This window comes from Hydra viridissima, unplaced genomic scaffold, assembly GCF_058129835.1.
Source record: "Hydra viridissima isolate aposymbiotic clone 2 unplaced genomic scaffold, HvirCarnegie_v1 scaffold_7, whole genome shotgun sequence".
Classification (NCBI taxonomy): Eukaryota; Metazoa; Cnidaria; class Hydrozoa; order Anthoathecata; family Hydridae; genus Hydra; species Hydra viridissima.
The window spans coordinates 9,639,930-9,659,541 of NW_028324306.1; the positions used below are offsets into that span (position 1 = coordinate 9,639,930).

At 30.9% G+C, this 19,612-nt stretch overlaps 1 protein-coding gene and 3 pseudogenes across 4 annotated transcripts; all 4 read right to left on the reverse strand.

Annotated features, from left to right (window-relative positions):
- Positions 1–5,287, reverse strand: LOC149886052 (uncharacterized; annotated as a pseudogene). The gene is made up of 6 exons (XR_016454147.1): positions 5,120–5,287; positions 4,719–4,885; positions 4,217–4,466; positions 3,794–3,971; positions 2,137–2,298; positions 1–157 (listed from the first exon to the last, which is right to left on the reverse strand). The product of XR_016454147.1 is annotated as an uncharacterized LOC149886052 (transcript).
- Positions 5,288–8,261: 2,974 nt separating this feature from the next.
- On the reverse strand, positions 8,262–9,166 carry LOC149886053 (uncharacterized). The gene is made up of 2 exons (XM_090093148.1): positions 8,759–9,166; positions 8,262–8,677 (listed from the first exon to the last, which is right to left on the reverse strand). Exons 1-2 carry the CDS (start codon positions 9,069–9,071, stop codon positions 8,343–8,345), a joined length of 648 nt encoding a protein of 215 aa, XP_089949274.1. The 5' UTR covers positions 9,072–9,166; the 3' UTR covers positions 8,262–8,342.
- A 1,369-nt stretch (positions 9,167–10,535) lies between these two features.
- Positions 10,536–13,600, reverse strand: LOC149886054 (uncharacterized; annotated as a pseudogene). The gene is made up of 3 exons (XR_016454144.1): positions 13,215–13,600; positions 11,247–13,045; positions 10,536–11,014 (listed from the first exon to the last, which is right to left on the reverse strand). The product of XR_016454144.1 is annotated as an uncharacterized LOC149886054 (transcript).
- Positions 13,601–13,882: 282 nt separating this feature from the next.
- On the reverse strand, positions 13,883–15,169 carry LOC149886055 (uncharacterized; annotated as a pseudogene). Its single transcript, XR_016454148.1, has 4 exons — positions 15,032–15,169; positions 14,552–14,743; positions 14,187–14,280; positions 13,883–14,051 (listed from the first exon to the last, which is right to left on the reverse strand). The product of XR_016454148.1 is annotated as an uncharacterized LOC149886055 (transcript).
- Positions 15,170–19,612: the final 4,443 nt, after the last annotated feature.

Here is a 19,612-nt window from a genome sequence, read left to right on the forward strand (position 1 = left end):
TTTTAATTTGTTGTGTGTTTGGTCCTCCATGATTTCCACATATTCAACAAAGTTTATCTTGCCAACTTCTCTGACATATTAATTCAAAGATGCACCACCATTTATCGCTTTTTTTCTTAATTTATTTTTTTGTCATAATTAAAATTACAGTTAAATTCTACAAAAAAAATACAATAAGTAAATGCAAATAATTAACAACTTAAGGTGGTAGTCTACCTTAAAATATGAAAATTTTCAAAATCTCAAATTGTACTGTTTTACCCAATATCATATACGTAGAAAATGATGATGATATTTGTTTTTCAAAAAAATATTTACAACTTATATGATTTTATCATTAGATATAGGTGGTATAATTTTTTTTTATAAAAATCGCATAAATTTTGCGATTTCAAAAAAAAAAAAAAAATTAAAATCGGATCTTTAAAAAAAATTAAAAAACGAAGCCTACCTGAACTTGTTTTAATCATTGGTAAGCATCTAAAAGTAATCCAGGACATCCACATGTGGTTTTAAAGTTTAAAAAAAAGTATAACTCGAAATTCACTATAATTTATTTGATTCGTGCTAGAAGTCCTACTTGTGTATTCAGTTAGATGATTATGATTATTATTCAAATTTAGAAAAAAATAATAAGTATGGAAAACAAAAAACTTGATGCTGGAAAAAGACGAAAGGCAGGAGGATCAAGAATTTTCATAAAACAACGTTTTCATGGCAAAAGTTTTTTTAAAGCTCCTGAACCCAACATTGACTCAGAAAATAGTCTTGTCAATAACATACCTTCAACAAGTAATTTAAATGCTTCAACTTCATCAAAGAAACTTACATTATTAAATCATAAAGCAACAACAGTATCAACAAAACGAACTTCATTACCTAATAACAAATCGAATTTTCCACACTGTTACATCATATTGGATAGCTTTGTTTTAAAAAGTATCATAGATGAAATTGCTATGTGCCCTGAATGTCAATCGAGGAGTATTGAACTTTCTACAGATTTATCAAGAAAGAAAGGACTGTCTGTTTTATTAGAGTTTACATGTACAGCCTCAGTCTGCTCATGGAGTAAAAGAGTTTACACGAAGAAATTGATGATGAATCTCGTGGGCAATATCAATCGGATGTAAGTATGAGATCCATTATTGCTATGAGGGAAAAAGGAAAGGGGTATGGTGCTTTAACAACCTTTTGTGGTTTTATGAATTTACCTCCACCAATGCATAAAAAAACATTTCATGATATTCAAAGGAATATATTAGTGGCTTACAAGCAAGTTGCTCTAAACATTATGAATAAAGCAGCTGTTGAGATTAAGCAAGGTCTTGGTGAGAACAAGACAGATATTATATATATTTACTAATTTACAATTTACTAACTTATTGCTTTATGTATTTTTATTCTTTTCTTGTTTTTAAAGTGGTTTTTAAACTTTGAAGTCTTAAAAAAACATTTCTAAAGCCAATAATGATTTGAAACAGTTTGTTTTTCAAAAATAATGCTTTGTTAATGCAATTTGTGAGTTTTTGGCTTAAATTAGACTAAAAGAGTTGGATTTTATTTTTCTTTTCTGTTTTTTCTCAAAATAAGGTTTTTTGAAGCGGTGCGATAAATAACTTTTCTAAATTAAATGCTATGGACCTGAAATTTGGTACATTGTTTCTTTTATATATAATCTATTAGCTAAATTAAAAAAAATTGTTTTAACTTTTTTGGTTCTTTAGTTAATTGGGATCAAAATCTGTATTTTGGGTCAAAATTTTGCTGCTATTTTGAATTATCATTTAAACAAAAACTTTTTAATAATATTTTTTTTCCTAAATTCAGCCAATTCAACTTCCTTATTAGATGATGTACAAAAAAATCCAGAACTGTATCTTTAATCGTTCTTGAGTTATTTATCGCAGCGTAAATGCCCTTTTTTTGGTCCCGCGGACCAAAAAACAGTGTTCCAAAACCAAATTTGAAAATTTAAATTTAAATTCCTTAGTTTTGTAAGGTTTTTTATATTTCAGCCAAAAATTGGGTTTTTTTATACAAAATTCTAGAATTTAGGCTTAAAGGTAGACTACCACCTTAAAAAACAGTTTTGCTTAATAAAATGTAAAACTTGTATATTGTTAATCATCATACTTTCTACACAATATTTTTTTGCCACACTTCGAAATGAACATTTTTCATTTTTACCAAGTTTTTGTCGAAAACAAAACGTTGACTTTGTAGAAGCCTTAATTTCCTCTACACGAGTAGAAGATAATGAATCAAGCTTTTCAATTTCATCGAGGTTGCTCATTCCTAAATTTAATTTAAATATAAAAAACACAGAGCAACAATATAGATATTAAAATTATAAACAAGTTTATAAAAAACTCCGTATGAATAATTTTGAAAGACTTACTACTGTGATCAAAAAGTAAGGTGAATTTTTAATTTAAACTTCCCGCCTTATTCGAATCGTCCAATCTTTTTTATTTTTAAGTTGGTAGGAATGTCATTAACATTTGCGCCAAATTACATGTCAAACTCATAATTATTTTTTTTTGTTTACGCTTGTTTCTGAAGTACCAAAAGTGCATTCGGCGATTTTCACGATGTCTAATTTTGTTGAGCAAAGAAGTGCTATTAAATTTTGTTTGCGGAATGATATTTCTGCTACTGAAACGTATCGAATGTTGCAAAAGGCCTTCGGTGAAGAGACTAAGTCTCAAAAAAATGTTTACAAGTGGTACAAAGACTTCAAAGAAGGCCGAGAACGTGTTGATGACTTGGAACGCTCCGGACGACCATCGACTTAGATTGACGATCGCCACATCAACAAAATCAAAGAATTGGTGCTTGCAAATCGTCGGTTAACCATTCGAGACCTTGTTGACATGGTTGGAATATCATTTGGGTCGGTGCAAGCGATTTTGAAGTATCATTTGGGCCTCAGAAGACTCAAATCACGTTTGGTGCCGAAATTTCTCAATTTCTTTGAAAAAGAGCGTCGCGTTAAAACGTGTGAAGCAATGCTTTCTGACTATCAAGACGTCTACAAACAAATTATTACTGGCGATGAGACTTGGGTCTACGCATACGACCCTGAAACAACCGACCAATCGAGTGAATACCGTGAAAAAGGCGAGAATAGACCGAAGCAACCACGTCAAAGTCGCTCAAAAATCAAGGTCATGTTGACTGTTTTCTTTGATTATTGTGGTGTCGTGCACTACGAATTCCTTCCGACTGGCCAAACTGTCAACAAGGTATATTATTTAAGCGTTATGCGACGTTTGCGTGAAGCTATTCGCAAAAAGAGACCGGAATTATGGGCCAATAACTCTTGGATTTTGCACCACGATAATGCGCCTTCGCACACAGCACTGGTTCTTCGTGAGTTTTTCGCCAAAAACTTTACCCATGTTGCTCCACAACCACCGTATTCGCCCGACTTAGCACCGTGTGACTTCTGGCTGTTCCCAAAGCTCAAGAGACCACTCCGGGGAAATCGTTTTGAGTCCATTGAAGAGATCCAACGTGAATTGGCTTGCGCATTGAAGGCTATCCCTACCGAGGACTTTTCGGCATGCTTCGAAGACTGGAAAAAACGTTGGCAAAAGTGCATTGGGGCCGGGGGGGATTATTTTGAGGGGGACGATACAGATTTGGAAGAATAAATAAAGATTTTTCATTTTATAAAAAAATTCACCTTACTTTTTGATCACAGTAGTATATTAGTAAAATACAGGTCTTTAAAACATGTTTTTTATACCAAAATACAGGTTTTTACAGAAATGATAAATTAGATAACCTAAACATAATGTGCAAGACATGAATCCACGGGGGCAACCTTCAGGATTTTGAAGTTCTACTGAAGAACCTGCTGGTTGAGACAGTTCTGCAAGTTCAGGATCTGCCAGTTGAGTTGTATTGCAACGAGTTAAGTTGTGTCCCCCTTTTATGAGACCAAACAAACTTTTTTTGTGATCCTTGTATACAAAAGAAAATAAAGTTATTAAATGTAGCCACTTTTATGACAAAAATAAGACAATAATTCAAATTAACTTTTAGTTGCTAAAATGAATTATTTGCAATGGAGACATACAATGGAGAAATTACAACGTGATGACACACAACAAGGGAAATACAATCCAAGCTGGTAATATAAAAAAAAGTTGGTACGCATCTACAGTAAAATTTATAATCAATTAGCTTAAATAATTTTAATAAACACCAGGTAACTTTCTTCTAGCATTTTCCAATCCTCTCTCCAGGAAGCCATAATGATTAGTAGAATCATAAAAAATGCATGCTCGAAGTACAAGTGCCTCACTTAGCACTGCTGCCACCGAAATCTTTTGATACCGATCAGGATAATTTCCATAAACACTCATCATTTTGTGCATAACAGTTTGAATGATATGCTGTCTAATAGAGATTGAAACTTTACCAGAATCAACCTCTTCAGTATATTGATAAGTACTCTATAAAGTAATATATGATATTGTTGTTCATTAAAAAATTACTGTTCACAAACTATTATTGCTAAAAAAGCAAGTAAAGTAAAGTTATAACTTCAAAAATTATTACTTAAAAATCAAGTAAATTGCAGCTAAATAAAAGCAAGTAAAAATCATTTAAGTATTCTAATTACAGGGTGCTGGTAAATTCATTTATATTACAACTAAAGACAGCTACTGAATAGCCGTCTTTAGTTGTAATTTAAATTAATTTACCAAATTAGCATTGGTCCATTGCTGACCATCTATGAGGAGAATGAGAATTGTGTTTGATTCTGCTAAATGCTTTATTATTTCAAAATCAACTTCATCAGCCTCTGTGCCATCATTTTCATAGACAAAGCATACAACTTTATCTGATGTCAAACCAAACTTGCAACGCACTGAAAAAACAATACAGAGTCATTTAGCTTTTTATATACACAACAAAAATGCAGACTAGCTAAAGTGAATATATACGAATACACAGTACCAACTTCATATACAATTAAACAATTATACATATTTAATAATTATTAAGATTTATATATTTTTCAGTTTGTAATGCATAAATGAAAAAAAAATCAATATTTCTAATTTAAATTTTTATTTTAAAAAATTGTGTATCTCAGACTTACAAAGTGTCCATATGTGCTGTCTTCTCCGGCAATACATATGATGTTATATGGATGATAGTCCTTGAGCTGATTTATATGTAAAATGAGCAGTTTATTTGGATTGCTAGATTTTTTAACTTCAAAAGAATGAAAATGTTCATGAAAATGCAATGTTTCAAATGGATAGCATACAAAGTATATTCGTTTTGCTAGAGAAACAATGCACTTTAGCTCTCCAAATTGAGGATGACTTTCCACAATGTCATGACACAAAACACAATCCGGATTGATTTCATAACAGCCAAATCTAACTGAATGAGCAACATATATTTCATCACAATTGTCCACATTTAAAACTGTGCCCAAACTATTCGATACTGCTGATTGTAAATTGCCTACCATTACTGTATCACATATGCCAAATTGTACATATTCTGTATACAAAGACCCACTAAAAAATGTGTTTGCTAGTTTGAGTTGACTACGATGCATAATAGTTTTGCAAATGTTTTTGAAATTGCAAACAACAGAAGCAAGTTCTTTAGCAAATCGATGTTTTGGCTCAAAACACATACACCAGTATCTGCTTAAAGGCCCATACTTTACCATAAATTCTGGATGTAGCATAAAATGATGTTTTGGAATAAGTTTCTTTTCAGGATATATGGTTTTAAATTGGGCATGATGTTCCTCCAAATTAAACTCGAGCTGACAAATGAGGCCAACAGTTATAGTTGGAGCAAATATTGCATCCATTCATTCAAGTAACATCAGTAAAAGTCTCCAATGAGCATCATCTTCTGGAATTAGGTTTCCAATCATTAAAGACAGATTTATTATCAAACACCATGATTCAGCAGCTTGAATGTGAATACTTTTTAAGTTAACTTCTGAGGGTTTACTGTTTTTGTCACCCAATGAATAGTTACAATTATTGATTGCATTGTTGACATCTGCAAGTAGAAAATATTTTTTATCTATCAGCATATTGCAAAACAAGGCATATTTCTAAAGGTACAACACCTTCTAATACATCATGCATGCAGTCAACTGCACTCTGGTCTATGCAGTGAAACTGTGACAAACAGTTGAAAGGACAACCATGCTTCTACTTTCTGATACACACATATCGTATTCTGCTTGAGTCCTCCTATCAAAGGTTTCTGCCTTGAATGAAGTTTGAATTTCACAATGTGTACACTTGCAAAATCGGCAAAAGTATTTTGCATTAAAGCTTTCCATGAAAACAAAGTGTGTGCTCCTAAATTATCAGCAGAAAATAAAATCAAAATGGCATGAATAATTTTTTCCACTCCATTAACTTTGACAACAACACCTTTTTCACTTCCCAATTGTTGCAATAAAGATACAACACTATGAAGGATTGGATAGTATGAGTATTTATCTGTGTGTGCATCAAGTGCATACCATAAACTAAGAAAATGCTACCTTGTATGAAGTATGCTTTGTAGTTGTTTCAGCTTTGAGAGAAAAAATTAAGGTGTTTTTGATTCAACTACTCCAACAGAAACAACAAGTCTCTTAGGGTTAAAGATGTTCAATTTTATTTCAGTGTCATTGGTTACTAAATTGTTGATTGTGGTTGATAAAACTTTTCCTTTTGTTACAGGTGAGGTAGATTGTACAATATGTGCCAAATTCTTTTGCTTAGCTAAATTTGTACAAGGATGTTTAATACCTTTTCCTATAAGTTGAAAACAACTTCTGCAAAAAACAAAGTTTCATTAGTTGCAGAAAAATTCACGTCATTTTGAATGGGATTTATATCTTTATTAGTTTCACATGAAAACATTGGTGGAGGAGTTGCCATTTTTGTACCATTTGAACGCCCATTAACACAAATAAAAACATTCACATTTCCCACCTCGAATAACTCTTGTATTAAGACCTAAAAGTAACAAGAAATTAGTTTTTTAAATGAAACATAATATTGTTTATAAGCAAAATAATAATAATGAAAAAATTAACTGGTTTTTATTTATTTAATTTTTATTAGAAAAGACATACCTTCGTACTTAGGTCAAGCGGTGAATAAAAAGCTTTGGGTAAAAATTTTTCAAAAAACATAAAAAAACACAAATCTGCACCCTACATCACCAAACTTTCTGAAATTTGGCACAAATGTTTAGAGACATAACTTAGGAAAGACTGTAAATTTCTTTTATAAAATTCTTATCCGTTTAGGATTTACAGTAACTTGAAGTTTGTTTGATTTTGACTGAAAAATGAGGGGGGAAAAGTGCCAAAAATGTTTCTGTTTATTATTACCCTTATCACTGCTTCAATTTAGAGGTTTTAGGTTGACCTAAATGGTACTCAAGATGTTTCAAAAGATATCAATACTTTGGGTGGGCATGAGATATATTCCATTGAAAACAAAATAAAAAACGTTCCTTTTTTGGATTTATACACTTTTTTAAATAATCGCTTTGCAAAAGAAATTTTAACTCAGTAGCGGATCATGCGTTTTTTGGTGTTTTAGATACCAAATTATAAACATAGAGTAAACTCCAAACATTTATATGTTTATACTAGTGTCAAAACAAGGAAGTTTTGTCAAAATATCAAAATATTTGGAGCCTGGGAACTAAAAAGCCCTTTAAATCTTGCCCCCTGCCCTAAAGTGGAGAGCAACAAGTTCATAATTTTTGTTATAAACTATTCTTAACTAAATTCATATTAATTTAAAAATTTCAAATTTAATGAAAAAATCTTTTATAGTTCAAGAATTATGCCAATCTTAAAATTGTAACCCCCTCAAATTGAGGGGGGTTAAAACTTTAAATGGCCATCATTTTTGAACGCTATAAAATTATTGCACAAAATTTAAAATTTTTTATAAATAATGACCTTAGTTAAGAATAGTAAAAATTTTTTTTTTCTTACTCGTTGCTCCCACGTTTGGGGCAAGGGGGGCAAAAAATTAGGGTTGTTACTGTTCCCAGGCTCCAATTAACCCAATAATATGTAAAACATCCTTATTTGACATAAACATAAACATATAAATGTTTGGATTTTATCTTATGTTTGGAAGTTAGCTTTCTCAGACAAAACAAAAACACAGAATCCACCCTCTGTCTCAACTATCTATAAACTAAGAATATCACTAGAATGAAACAACACTGAGACAAATACAAAGTAATAATTCTTTCAAACATTTTTTATTCATGATTACTTCTTTATTTTACAATAATCCAATATTTAGTACTGTATATAAAATTATTCACATCCTCATACTAGAGTAGGTTACGGCCATTTTACGAAGCTTTTCTCCATGGCATTTGCTCAGCTCCGAAGCTGCAAATCTTTTCATTGTCTTGTTAATGTTTTTGTGCACAGCTTCACAGCTTTGCTCACTGAAAATACCCAAGGGTTTGTTTTTTCTTTCAAGAAACATGACGAGGTGTGACTGTATGATGTGAAATTTCCAACCTAGACAGATCTTGTGTGTCGTGTATTCTATCAGATACTTATGCAAGTTGCACATTTCAGAGACAAATTCCTGAATATCTCTGCTGAACTCAAGAGATAGCTTCATTCCAAAACATCCTTCTGTCACTAAAATGAACAAATTCTAAGGAATTATGTTTATAATTACTTATAAACTATAAGTGAAAAAGTAATTAACTGATTGCATACCGATTTTGAATTTCCTTAAAGTCTCAATACAAGGTATCATCAGAAGTGGAGCTATAGTTATGAGTTCATCCAAGCAAGAAAGTACTTTTTGACAGTTAGGTCCATCAAATCCTCCTCCATTGTAACCGTGCCTAGTTACATTTTTACCAATTAGGAATTTTTTAATTGACTCCTCAGCCATCAAAACATCTGTTATTTGTGTAACAATATGTTCAAACAAATGTAATTCAGGAGGAGGAACTATATCAATAACAAGAGTTTCTCCAGATTCTTCAATTAGGCATGGTCGAACAACATTTTTATAGCTTTTCATATCCTTATTAAGTTCCCCATCCTCAATAAATTTCTGATACCAACTAGTCAAACTTTGAAAAGTCCTCAACTTTCCATTTTTGCAAAGTATTTTTAATGCAAAGTAAATTTTCAAACAGTTCTAATGCAGAGACCTTTTCAGGTGTAAAATAAAGCTAAAAATAACAACAAAGGCATTTTTATATAGTTGAGACAGAGGGTGGATTCTGTGTTTTTGTTTTGTCTGAGAAAGCTAACTTCCAAACATAAGATAAAATCCAAACATTTATATGTTTATGTTTATGTCAAATAAGGATGTTTTACATATTATTGGGTTAATTGGAGCCTGGGAACAGTAACAACCCTAATTTTTTGCCCCCCTTGCCCCAAACGTGGGAGCAACGAGTAAGAAAAAAAAAATTTTTACTATTCTTAACTAAGGTCATTATTTATAAAAAATTTTAAATTTTGTGCAATAATTTTATAGCGTTCAAAAATGATGGCCATTTAAAGTTTTAACCCCCCTCAATTTGAGGGGGTTACAATTTTAAGATTGGCATAATTCTTGAACTATAAAAGATTTTTTCATTAAATTTGAAATTTTTAAATTAATATGAATTTAGTTAAGAATAGTTTATAACAAAAATTATGAACTTGTTGCTCTCCACTTTAGGGCAGGGGGCAAGATTTAAAGGGCTTTTTAGTTCCCAGGCTCCAAATATTTTGATATTTTGACAAAACTTCCTTGTTTTGACACTAGTATAAACATATAAATGTTTGGAGTTTACTCTATGTTTATAATTTGGTATCTAAAACACCAAAAAACGCATGATCCGCTACTGAGTTAAAATTTCTTTTGCAAAGCGATTATTTAAAAAAGTGTATAAATCCAAAAAAGGAACGCTTTTTATTTTGTTTTCAATGGAATATATCTCATACCCACCCAAAGTATTGATATCTTTTGAAACATCTTGAGTACCATTTAGGTCAACCTAAAACCTCTAAATTGAAGCAGTGTTATATGGTGCTTTTAGTAATGCTGCAATTCTGAAACTTGGTACCAAAAGAGCTTTAAACCTGCTAAGTTCGAAGACTTTAGTTTTGCATCTCTCAAAGCAAGGGAATATAGTTTATTCTAGGATTCATAAAATGAACTTAATAATGACAATAAAAAAGGGCATTGACAATTACAGCTATAAAAAAAATCTGACTGATAGAAAAAAAAAAAAAATTTGTTTTCTTAAAGATAAAATGTATATCAGCTTTACGAACCAATTTTTTTTTGGCCTTACGTTTATTTGAGGAGTTGTTAAGGTTTGATATGAACACTAAATTTTTTGATATTTCAAAAATCAGGCAATCTATCCCAATTTTCTACAAATTAATCAAATTAGAAAATAATAGTTTAGTAACTTAATTGTTTTTATTAACTTTTTAGAACAAAATAATAAAGTATAAAAAAACCTTTTGAAAAATGAATACTCAATTTAAGTGATTTTATATATGCTTTTCATTCACATTATTTATAAATTGTACAAAAAATAAAAGATTAAAAAAAAGTATGGATAGGATATATCAGACTCAAGAAACATGAAATTAGTTTAAATATAAAAAAATCTCTATTTCCGAAGGAAAACAGTTTTTTTCAAGTCTTTGGCTAAATATTAGCAAAGTCGTGTTTTTGTAGTTGGTACTTCAACTTTGCAAATGATGTGGACATCTGGAACCCAGCATTGGCTATCCACTGGTGGCTATTTAAGCGACCGTGCAGGACCATTTGGACACATAAATTTGACAAGCACATCTTTTTCTTTTAGATTAATGTCTTCAATGACTCCTATCCACCACTTTTGCTCATAGGAAACACAGGCATAATCACCTGGTACTAAGTTTACAGTTGTTACAGGGATGTTTCCAAAATCATGAATGAAAGCAAAATCTTCATCAACATAGTTTTGCACCTATCTAGGAAAAAAAAAAAGCAACCTTTATTCCGTTTTACTTATTTTGTTAAACATATTTTTTTAAAGGCATTAAAAAAAAATTGTAAGTCCAAAATAAAACAAAAATACTTTTGACGATGATTCCACACAAATAAAAAATCTATTCGAGTTATCATCTTAAAAAAACATGCATAATAAAAATTTTTATGTTTTTTAAAGATGATAAAAGGTATATTAAATGTATATATTTTAACCTTTTGATGACCAAGTGGTACAAACTGATGGAAACTACGTGTTCCAGGTATGGTATTTGCAGTATCGTTCCTTAAGAGTGTTTCTCACCAAAGTTAAATCTTCTGATGATATATAAATAAAATGTACACCTTCAACATTTTCATTGCAATATTTGAACATTGCTTGTTGAGAAAAAATATGATTACCCATATCTCTTTACAAGCTTGCTAGTGTTGCTAAACGTTTGACTGTACCACCTATCCCATCACAAGGTAGCAGAAAGACCAAAATCTTCAAGATGGAAACAAAGATTCAAAATATTTTTACAATTCTTGTAATTACTTGCACACCCATCCGAAAAGTATTCAATATTTTTCATTTGAGGTAGATTTGTTTTAATATCATTGCTGACAATATCAATAATTTTGTAAACCATGTTTACATCATGTATCATATCATCTGAAATCATACAAAAAGATTTGTGATTGAGAAAACCTTCTTTTTTGAAATAGATAATAACAGGATGTAGTGTACATTGTAAATTTGTCCAATGAAAGCTTTGTACTTCATCCTGAACTACAAATTTATAGTTTTCTGAAAAATCACCCAGAAATAATGCTGTTAACTCATTCATACCTTCCTTTTTTGATCTCAGGTATGATGCTTGACTCATAGCTAAATATGAGTGTGGTGCAAGTTTAGTCAGTTTTTTACATACTAATTTAATGTATTCAGACACTGGCTCTTTATTATGTGTTAAGTTTGACCTATCTGTTGTTGTCCACTGATCAAATTCTACTTCATCGTCATCTTCAAACTCTCCAATTAAACTATAAAGTTTTTCAACCAATGCATTCATAGTTGCTGGGCATCTTTCACATTTACGCATCATACAGTCTTTATTAGTCATGTCACATACAATATAAGGTAACAGTTCTTTATATGTCACACCAAGAGGATGTAAAAGCAGTTTTAAATTCTGATGAATAGCACAGACACATACTGAATGTGTTCCTGAAGCACCAGCAGTAATACACCATTTTGGTCACAATGTGCAAAACCTTGAAAACCCTATTTTTATTTCTGGGTTCATGGTTTTGAAAGCAACAAACAATCCCTTTAAATTACATAATAGCAAACATTTTTACATGTGAACATTTTTCTTTATGCTTACATAATCCTTTTTACCAGGCATTATACAACTATATTCATCATCTTCATAAAAAGACTTGACCAGTTGAACTGTTACATCAGGAAGAACTTTACGTGCAGTTCGAGCTACATAGTTTGTTACATGTAATGTTTCAGAAACTTTTTTTATTGACCAGTCAGTTGGAGCAAGTGTTGTCAGTTGTATTTATTTAGATGTTGCTGTAGACTCTGCAATTTTATTAGCTAACAATACCATCATGTTATCAAACAAGTTTGCTTTTTCCATATACTCATTACCGAAACTTGACTGTTCTTCAAAACTTTCTTCTGGTATATTAAGGGAAGTGGCTACTTTTTTTTTAATGGAGGTTGTTAATGCTGTCAATTTTCGTTTACTTTCTCTAATTTTACCTGACTTATGCAATCCTTTGACCTTTATAGGAGATATTCCAGCAACTGTAAAGTGTGTATTTACACCCTCTTTTTTAATTTGAATGGATGTTTCACTAACAATATCAATAATCTTCATCATTTTCACTCATACTTTTTGATGAATGTTTCATAACTTTACTTCGACAGCTTGGACACAATTTTTTTCCAGGTATAAGATTTAAACCTACGGTTTCTGCTTCTAATACAGTATGCATTGTAATCACATGTAGAGATGCTGAAAAGAAAATGTACTATATTACTCAAATACTAAAACATTAATTATACTATTATTATAAAACAATGAACAAATCCTAATAAACAACTTGTTAAGAATGGTATTACCCATTAAATATTATTACCCATTACCCAATTACCCATTAAAATGTAAATGGATAAATTTTTACCTCTACACACTTTTTTGTGAGTCAGAAATGGATTACAGTAACTTTCATGATTACTCTTATATCTCACTATTAACATATCACAATGATGCGTGCATATACTAGTAATTTGTTCTTCTTTCAAGTTTGTTCGTTTTACAAGTAATTTAAGATCATTCCTGTCAATATCTTCAATCAGATTTCTTACTTGGGTATATGATTGTTTATAACAAACTCCATAATCATTTACAAATGAACAATTGATTTTATTATCCATATAAAACTATAATGAGGAATTATATTCTAAACACTTAAATAGAAGAAATCTTCAATACAATATTCCTAATGAGCAAAGTACACTTGAACACAAACAAGATGATTAAAACAAAAATAAAGTTACATTTATAAAGAACATTTGCTTGAACAAATAGCTATTAGTTTTAATAGACATACTTTAAACGCCTAATTATCTACTAATTATTGTCATTACTCTACTAATTATCTACAAAAAATTAGGGAACCTTTTTTAAACGGCTTTTTAACGTTTTTAAAAGGTGTATGATGCGCTCGCTAAACAAAATTTGTGACTCGCACTAATAATGAAAAACAGCACATTTTCTTATTATTTAGCAACAATTATTTCTATAATTTCTAGGAACGAAAAAGCTACATGTATATATAAAAAAGTTAAATAAGAAATTTTCTTTATTAAATAAAAAATACAGAAATTTCCTTTATTTGTAAATAAATATTACAAGAAACCATCTTTCTCTTTTTCAACAGCTCGAGGCACACATTTTAACTGTTCACCAATGAACGAATCGATCACTTTTGCTGAATTTACATCCGATACTAATGCAGCTAAAAAATAAAATGATAGTAGAACAAAACACTTAATGAAAATAGTAAATCAATCTAATATTCCCTTTAACATTTTGTCATAAACAAAATTTGTTTTAACATGTTTAAAAATTTTTAAGTTAAGTAAATATTTACCAAAAATTGCTTTACAGAGTAGGGTCTTGTTAAAAGAACGTTTGCCCTTACTTCCAGTCTTGTTAAACTGGGCTAACAGTTTACAACCCTTAACCTGATTTTTGAAAAAAAAATGTATATACAACTTTAAAGCAATAAACTTATGAAGTATTTTTATACTTTAAAGTTAATACTTTATAGTATAAACATTTTCATTTAATAAAGTAACTATACCGTTACCATAGCAACTTGATTTTCCCAGTTAGAACACAAACAAAACAAAACAGTGAAACCAAGCCTTGTCACCTTTATGATTCCCTTATGTATTAGACCTGGATTAAAATGAACTATATTGAAACAACAACTTTATTATTAATAACACTTACCAAAAGATTAAATTCTACTTCAGTCACCAACTTTTTTTCAAAAGCATCCAACTCTTCAAGGGAATGTTTTACTAATAAAAAGTAAAGAACTTTCTGGATCAGTTCTCCGTCCTAGCATTTTTAGCGCAGCAAGAATTTCTCCTTGGGTTGACTTAATTTCTGCTATCTCCATAAAAAATGTGTATTGCCAACCTAAAAGTAACAATGAAAATTGTGATGCCAGTCTACTTTTTATTAGTTTACATCCCATATGGTAAATGGACGGTAGTGGCAATTGCAGTCCATTTAACATTACAACTCTTAACCCCAAAACATAGATATAAACTTAGTGCAAAAAAAAAGATGTAGTTTTAATGGTGAAACTTTTGATTACAAGGTGAACACTCAATACTCATGGCAGGTCATGGATTTTTGTTGAGAATTGTAAGACTATTATAACATATATATAAATAATTATAATTTAAAGATAGTTAAACTTACGTCTTTCATCCATGCACTTAAATGAAGGAGGTGGTTCTCTGAAGTTCCCAAGTAGACCATTTCTGTTTTTAGCCTATCTAGTTGACTCTTTGATAATAAAAAGCTCTAGGAGCACAGTGGTGAAACTGGACTTATTTTTTCTTTTTTTTTTCCTTTTTTCTGTTACACTGAATGATATTTCTGAGGATACGTCACGCAACACTATTTGTCTTGGAGAGCGTCTATCACAACTTGGCACTTTTAAATGAGGATTAGAGGAAAAAGTGTTTGAAGTACTTTGAGAAAAATTATTTTCAATTGTTATACTTGGACTTTTTTCTTGATATGGACTGAAATAAAACATACTATACTAAAGTTTGTTATATATTGTAAGGACAAAACAGAATAATAAATACCTTGTTCTGCAAATTCACTATGAGACAATTCGGAATCAAGTTGCAAACAGTCATTACACATGTCTTTAGTGCCTTTCTCTAATGAGATTTTAATTAATCTAACTCTTGCTGTAACAACCACTTGCTTGTGTAGTGGTGGATAGGTTTTTTTCCTCTCTGTGGCCAATGAACAATTTTCTTAACTTCATCTACCCAATGCAAGGACACTATACATTACTTCTCTACTCCATTTTAATTTAGCATAACTACAGAATACAACCTTTTGATTGGACTAAATACATAGTCTAGTCAATTAAAAATTTAAAAGATATGCACATTTTTGTAGGTCCTAATATACGCAAAAAATATTTTCTCAAAGGTTAGTTAACCTGGCTCACAAAAGATAAAAATAAAATCTTGATTTGAAAGTAATATTTCATTGAGTAAATATTTTTTATTTTTTATTACAAAAAAGTAATTTAAAAATTTTCTTGCATTATTATATACAAATCATTATAAAAAGGAATAATGTTTTCAAAATCAGGATATTATTCCAATTTGCTTGAGACCCTGGTTGATATTCTTTCTTTCTCAAACTGAGAAAAAAAATAAACAGTTATATTAGGACCTATCAAAAAAGTTGGGTACCAGAAAAAAATTAAGAGCTAATCAAAATCTTGAAACATTTAAAAAAAAAATTTTTTTGTAACAAATAAAAAACTTTTTGTTCAATAAAATTTATTTTTAAACTTTTTTTTCTATGAAAATAATTTTCATAGTGCTTTTTATTTGCCCTAATTAACCATTTTTTGCCCCATCATCCAACTAGACAAAAATTGATATAAAAAAGTTATAAATAAAGTAAAGGAAAGAAATAAATCACATCAAATAATATCAACCATCTCTACTCTGCTTAACCAAATGCACTAAAACAGAAACAACAAATCCATCTTTAACTGCCATAAAAATACATTTCCGTAAAAAGCTGCTTCTTCTTTTAATGCATAGAATAGGATTTATGGTATTCCTGATAAAGTAGATACCAATATCCTTTGAAGAAACAAAAACTGTTAAATAGTCATCTAAAAACTGTTTGCTATAACACAAACACTCAGAGTGATCTTCATCAACCAATTTTTGAAGAAACACAACACTATCCTCAGTTAAAAAACAAGAATCTTTTTTGGTGGTGGTCATTCTGCTTGTAAATTTTTTAGGTTGGTTGTATTCACTCAGTTCATCCAATCTTTTACATACTTGAGCCAATGAATTATGTTTGCTTCTTATCAATCTTTTCAACTTCTGAAGATAGTTTTCAAACTTAAAGGCAGATAACCTATCAAGCAAGACACCATAAAACTCTACATCATCACAAATATGTAAAAGTCCATGTACATTGTATACACAAAACAAATCACCATAAACCTCACTAGAATTCACAACAAAATACTGAATAAGTCGTCGAGCATTTTCCAGATTAGAATTTCTCATGGCATCATCACTTTCACATAATAACCTTATAGCAACAGACAGACTTAAAAAATGCTTGTAAACAGAGCTATCAACAACACCCTTTCATGCAACCATACCAGTATAAAGCAAAAAATATCTGAGCTCGGTAGCTTTCCATCGATCAAGTTCAGTTAGTGTTCTTGGCTGTCTGACAAACTCACTTGGTAGTTTACCATTTAAAGCAACAACCTTTTCAGAAATTTGATTTAACATATTAGCAGACAAATTCCTTTTAGTTGTTCCTGTGATAGTTCCTTTAAGGAAATACAGCAGCCTACGCATACATCCAAGACACACTAGATGCATGTTGTCAAGTGGAAACATGTTAATAAAATTTACAGATGTAACTTCTCTTAAAACTGTTTTGATGTGAAAAATATTTAACGATCGGACTGTTTTAATCTGCAAAATAAGTCGGATTGACGTTTTGCGGATTTTGCGAACCGAATCGCCGGTGCCTAATTATATTATGTTTTAAATACGTTTAAAAAACGTGTCAAATGCTACGTGATATTTCCAACTAGACGATAATTCGTCTGACTATTTTTTCCCGTGAACTTTAGGAAGTCAGACGAGAAAACTTTGGTTATTTAAAAAAATGAATAATGGCGAAATATAATTACGTTTTGCAGGTTTAATGACGGGGTTAATATGCAATTGCTAAGAGCTTTTAAAGCTTCTTTTTCGTAATCCTTCAAAAATTTAATAAAAAAATCACAAATTATTTTAAAAGCATACTTTAAATTATCTTTTTCTTTTATTATACTGCTTCTGAAGAGCACTGATAATTTAATTAACTAAATTTTGGCGCAACCTATAATTAAACCCCCAAAACTTTACAATATTTCATTAAGATCAAAGAAAAGCCGCAGGAACATATTTGTTCCGGTAGATGAAAAATTGCATTAGCGCAAAAACCAAAGTTTTCTCGTCTGACTTCCCAAAAGTTCAAGGGAAAAAAAAGTCAGACGAACTATCGTCTAATTTCCAACGTGTTTTAATACGTTCAAAAAACGTTCAAAAAAACTTTGGACGGAAACACGAACAAAGTATGTGAATAAAACGTTTATATTTCGTGGTGTGCTCACTGGGTAGCTGAGTAAAATGTTAAAGATTATTTATTAACTATTTATTTATATACTTTGATTGAGAAAGTATTACATTATTACTATTTATATTAAGAACTTGCTGTTAAGTTTTATATAAATCTAAAGTGTTAGAAGTTAAGGAGTTTACCGTTACCCGAATCATACACAAGCCATACACAATCCATACAACACTGAATCATACACAAGCCATACACAATCCATACAACACTGAATCATACACAAACCATACATATCCATACAACACTGAATCATACACAAGCCATACACAATCCATACAACACTGAATCATACACAAACCATACACAATCCATACAACACTGAATCATACACAAGCCATACACAATCCATACAACACTGAATCATACACAAGCCATACACAATCCATACAACACTGAATCATACACAAGCCATACACAATCCATACAACACTGAATCATACACAAGCCATACACAATCCATACAACACTGAATCATACACAAGCCATACACAATCCATACAACACTGAATCATACACAAGCCATACACAATCCATACAACACTGAATCATACACAAGCCATACACAATCCATACAACACTGAATCATACACAAGCCATACACAATCCATACAACACTGAATCATACACAAGCCATACACAATCCATACAACACTGAATCATACACAAACCATACATATCCATACAACACTGAATCATACACAAGCCATACACAATCCATACAACACTGAATCATACACAAACCATACACAATCCATACAACACTGAATCATACACAAGCCATACACAATCCATACAACACTGAATCATACACAAGCCATACACAATCCATACAACACTGAATCATACACAAGCCATACACAATCCATACAACACTGAATCATACACAAGCCATACACAATCCATACAACACTGAATCATACACAAGCCATACACAATCCATACAACACTGAATCATACACAAGCCATACACAATCCATACAACACTGAATCATACACAAGCCATACACAATCCATACAACACTGAATCATACACAAGCCATACACAATCCATACAACACTGAATCATACACAAGCCATACACAATCCATACAACACTGAATCATACACAAGCCATACACAATCCATACAACACTGAATCATACACAAGCCATACACAATCCATACAACACTGAATCATACACAAACCATACACAATCCATACAACACTGAATCATACACAAACCATACACAATCCATACAACACTGAATCATACACAAACCATACATATCCATACAACACTGAATCATACACAAACCGTACACAATCCATACATTACTGAATCATACACAAACCATATATATCCATACAATAGCCCAATCTTAAACATCAAAATTTCTTAGCACAAAACAAAAACAACAATCAAGGACTAAACATTCGCCGCTGGTCGTATGACGAAAACCAGCTTGTCTGCTTTGTTACATATTAGATATTGTTTCATTTTTTAGTAACAATTAACCCTAAACTTGAGAGCGGTCTTCCAATGAGGCAGAGATTGGTGGAATTGACACTAAACTTGAGGCTCTAATTTTATTAATTTTTACTCTGGC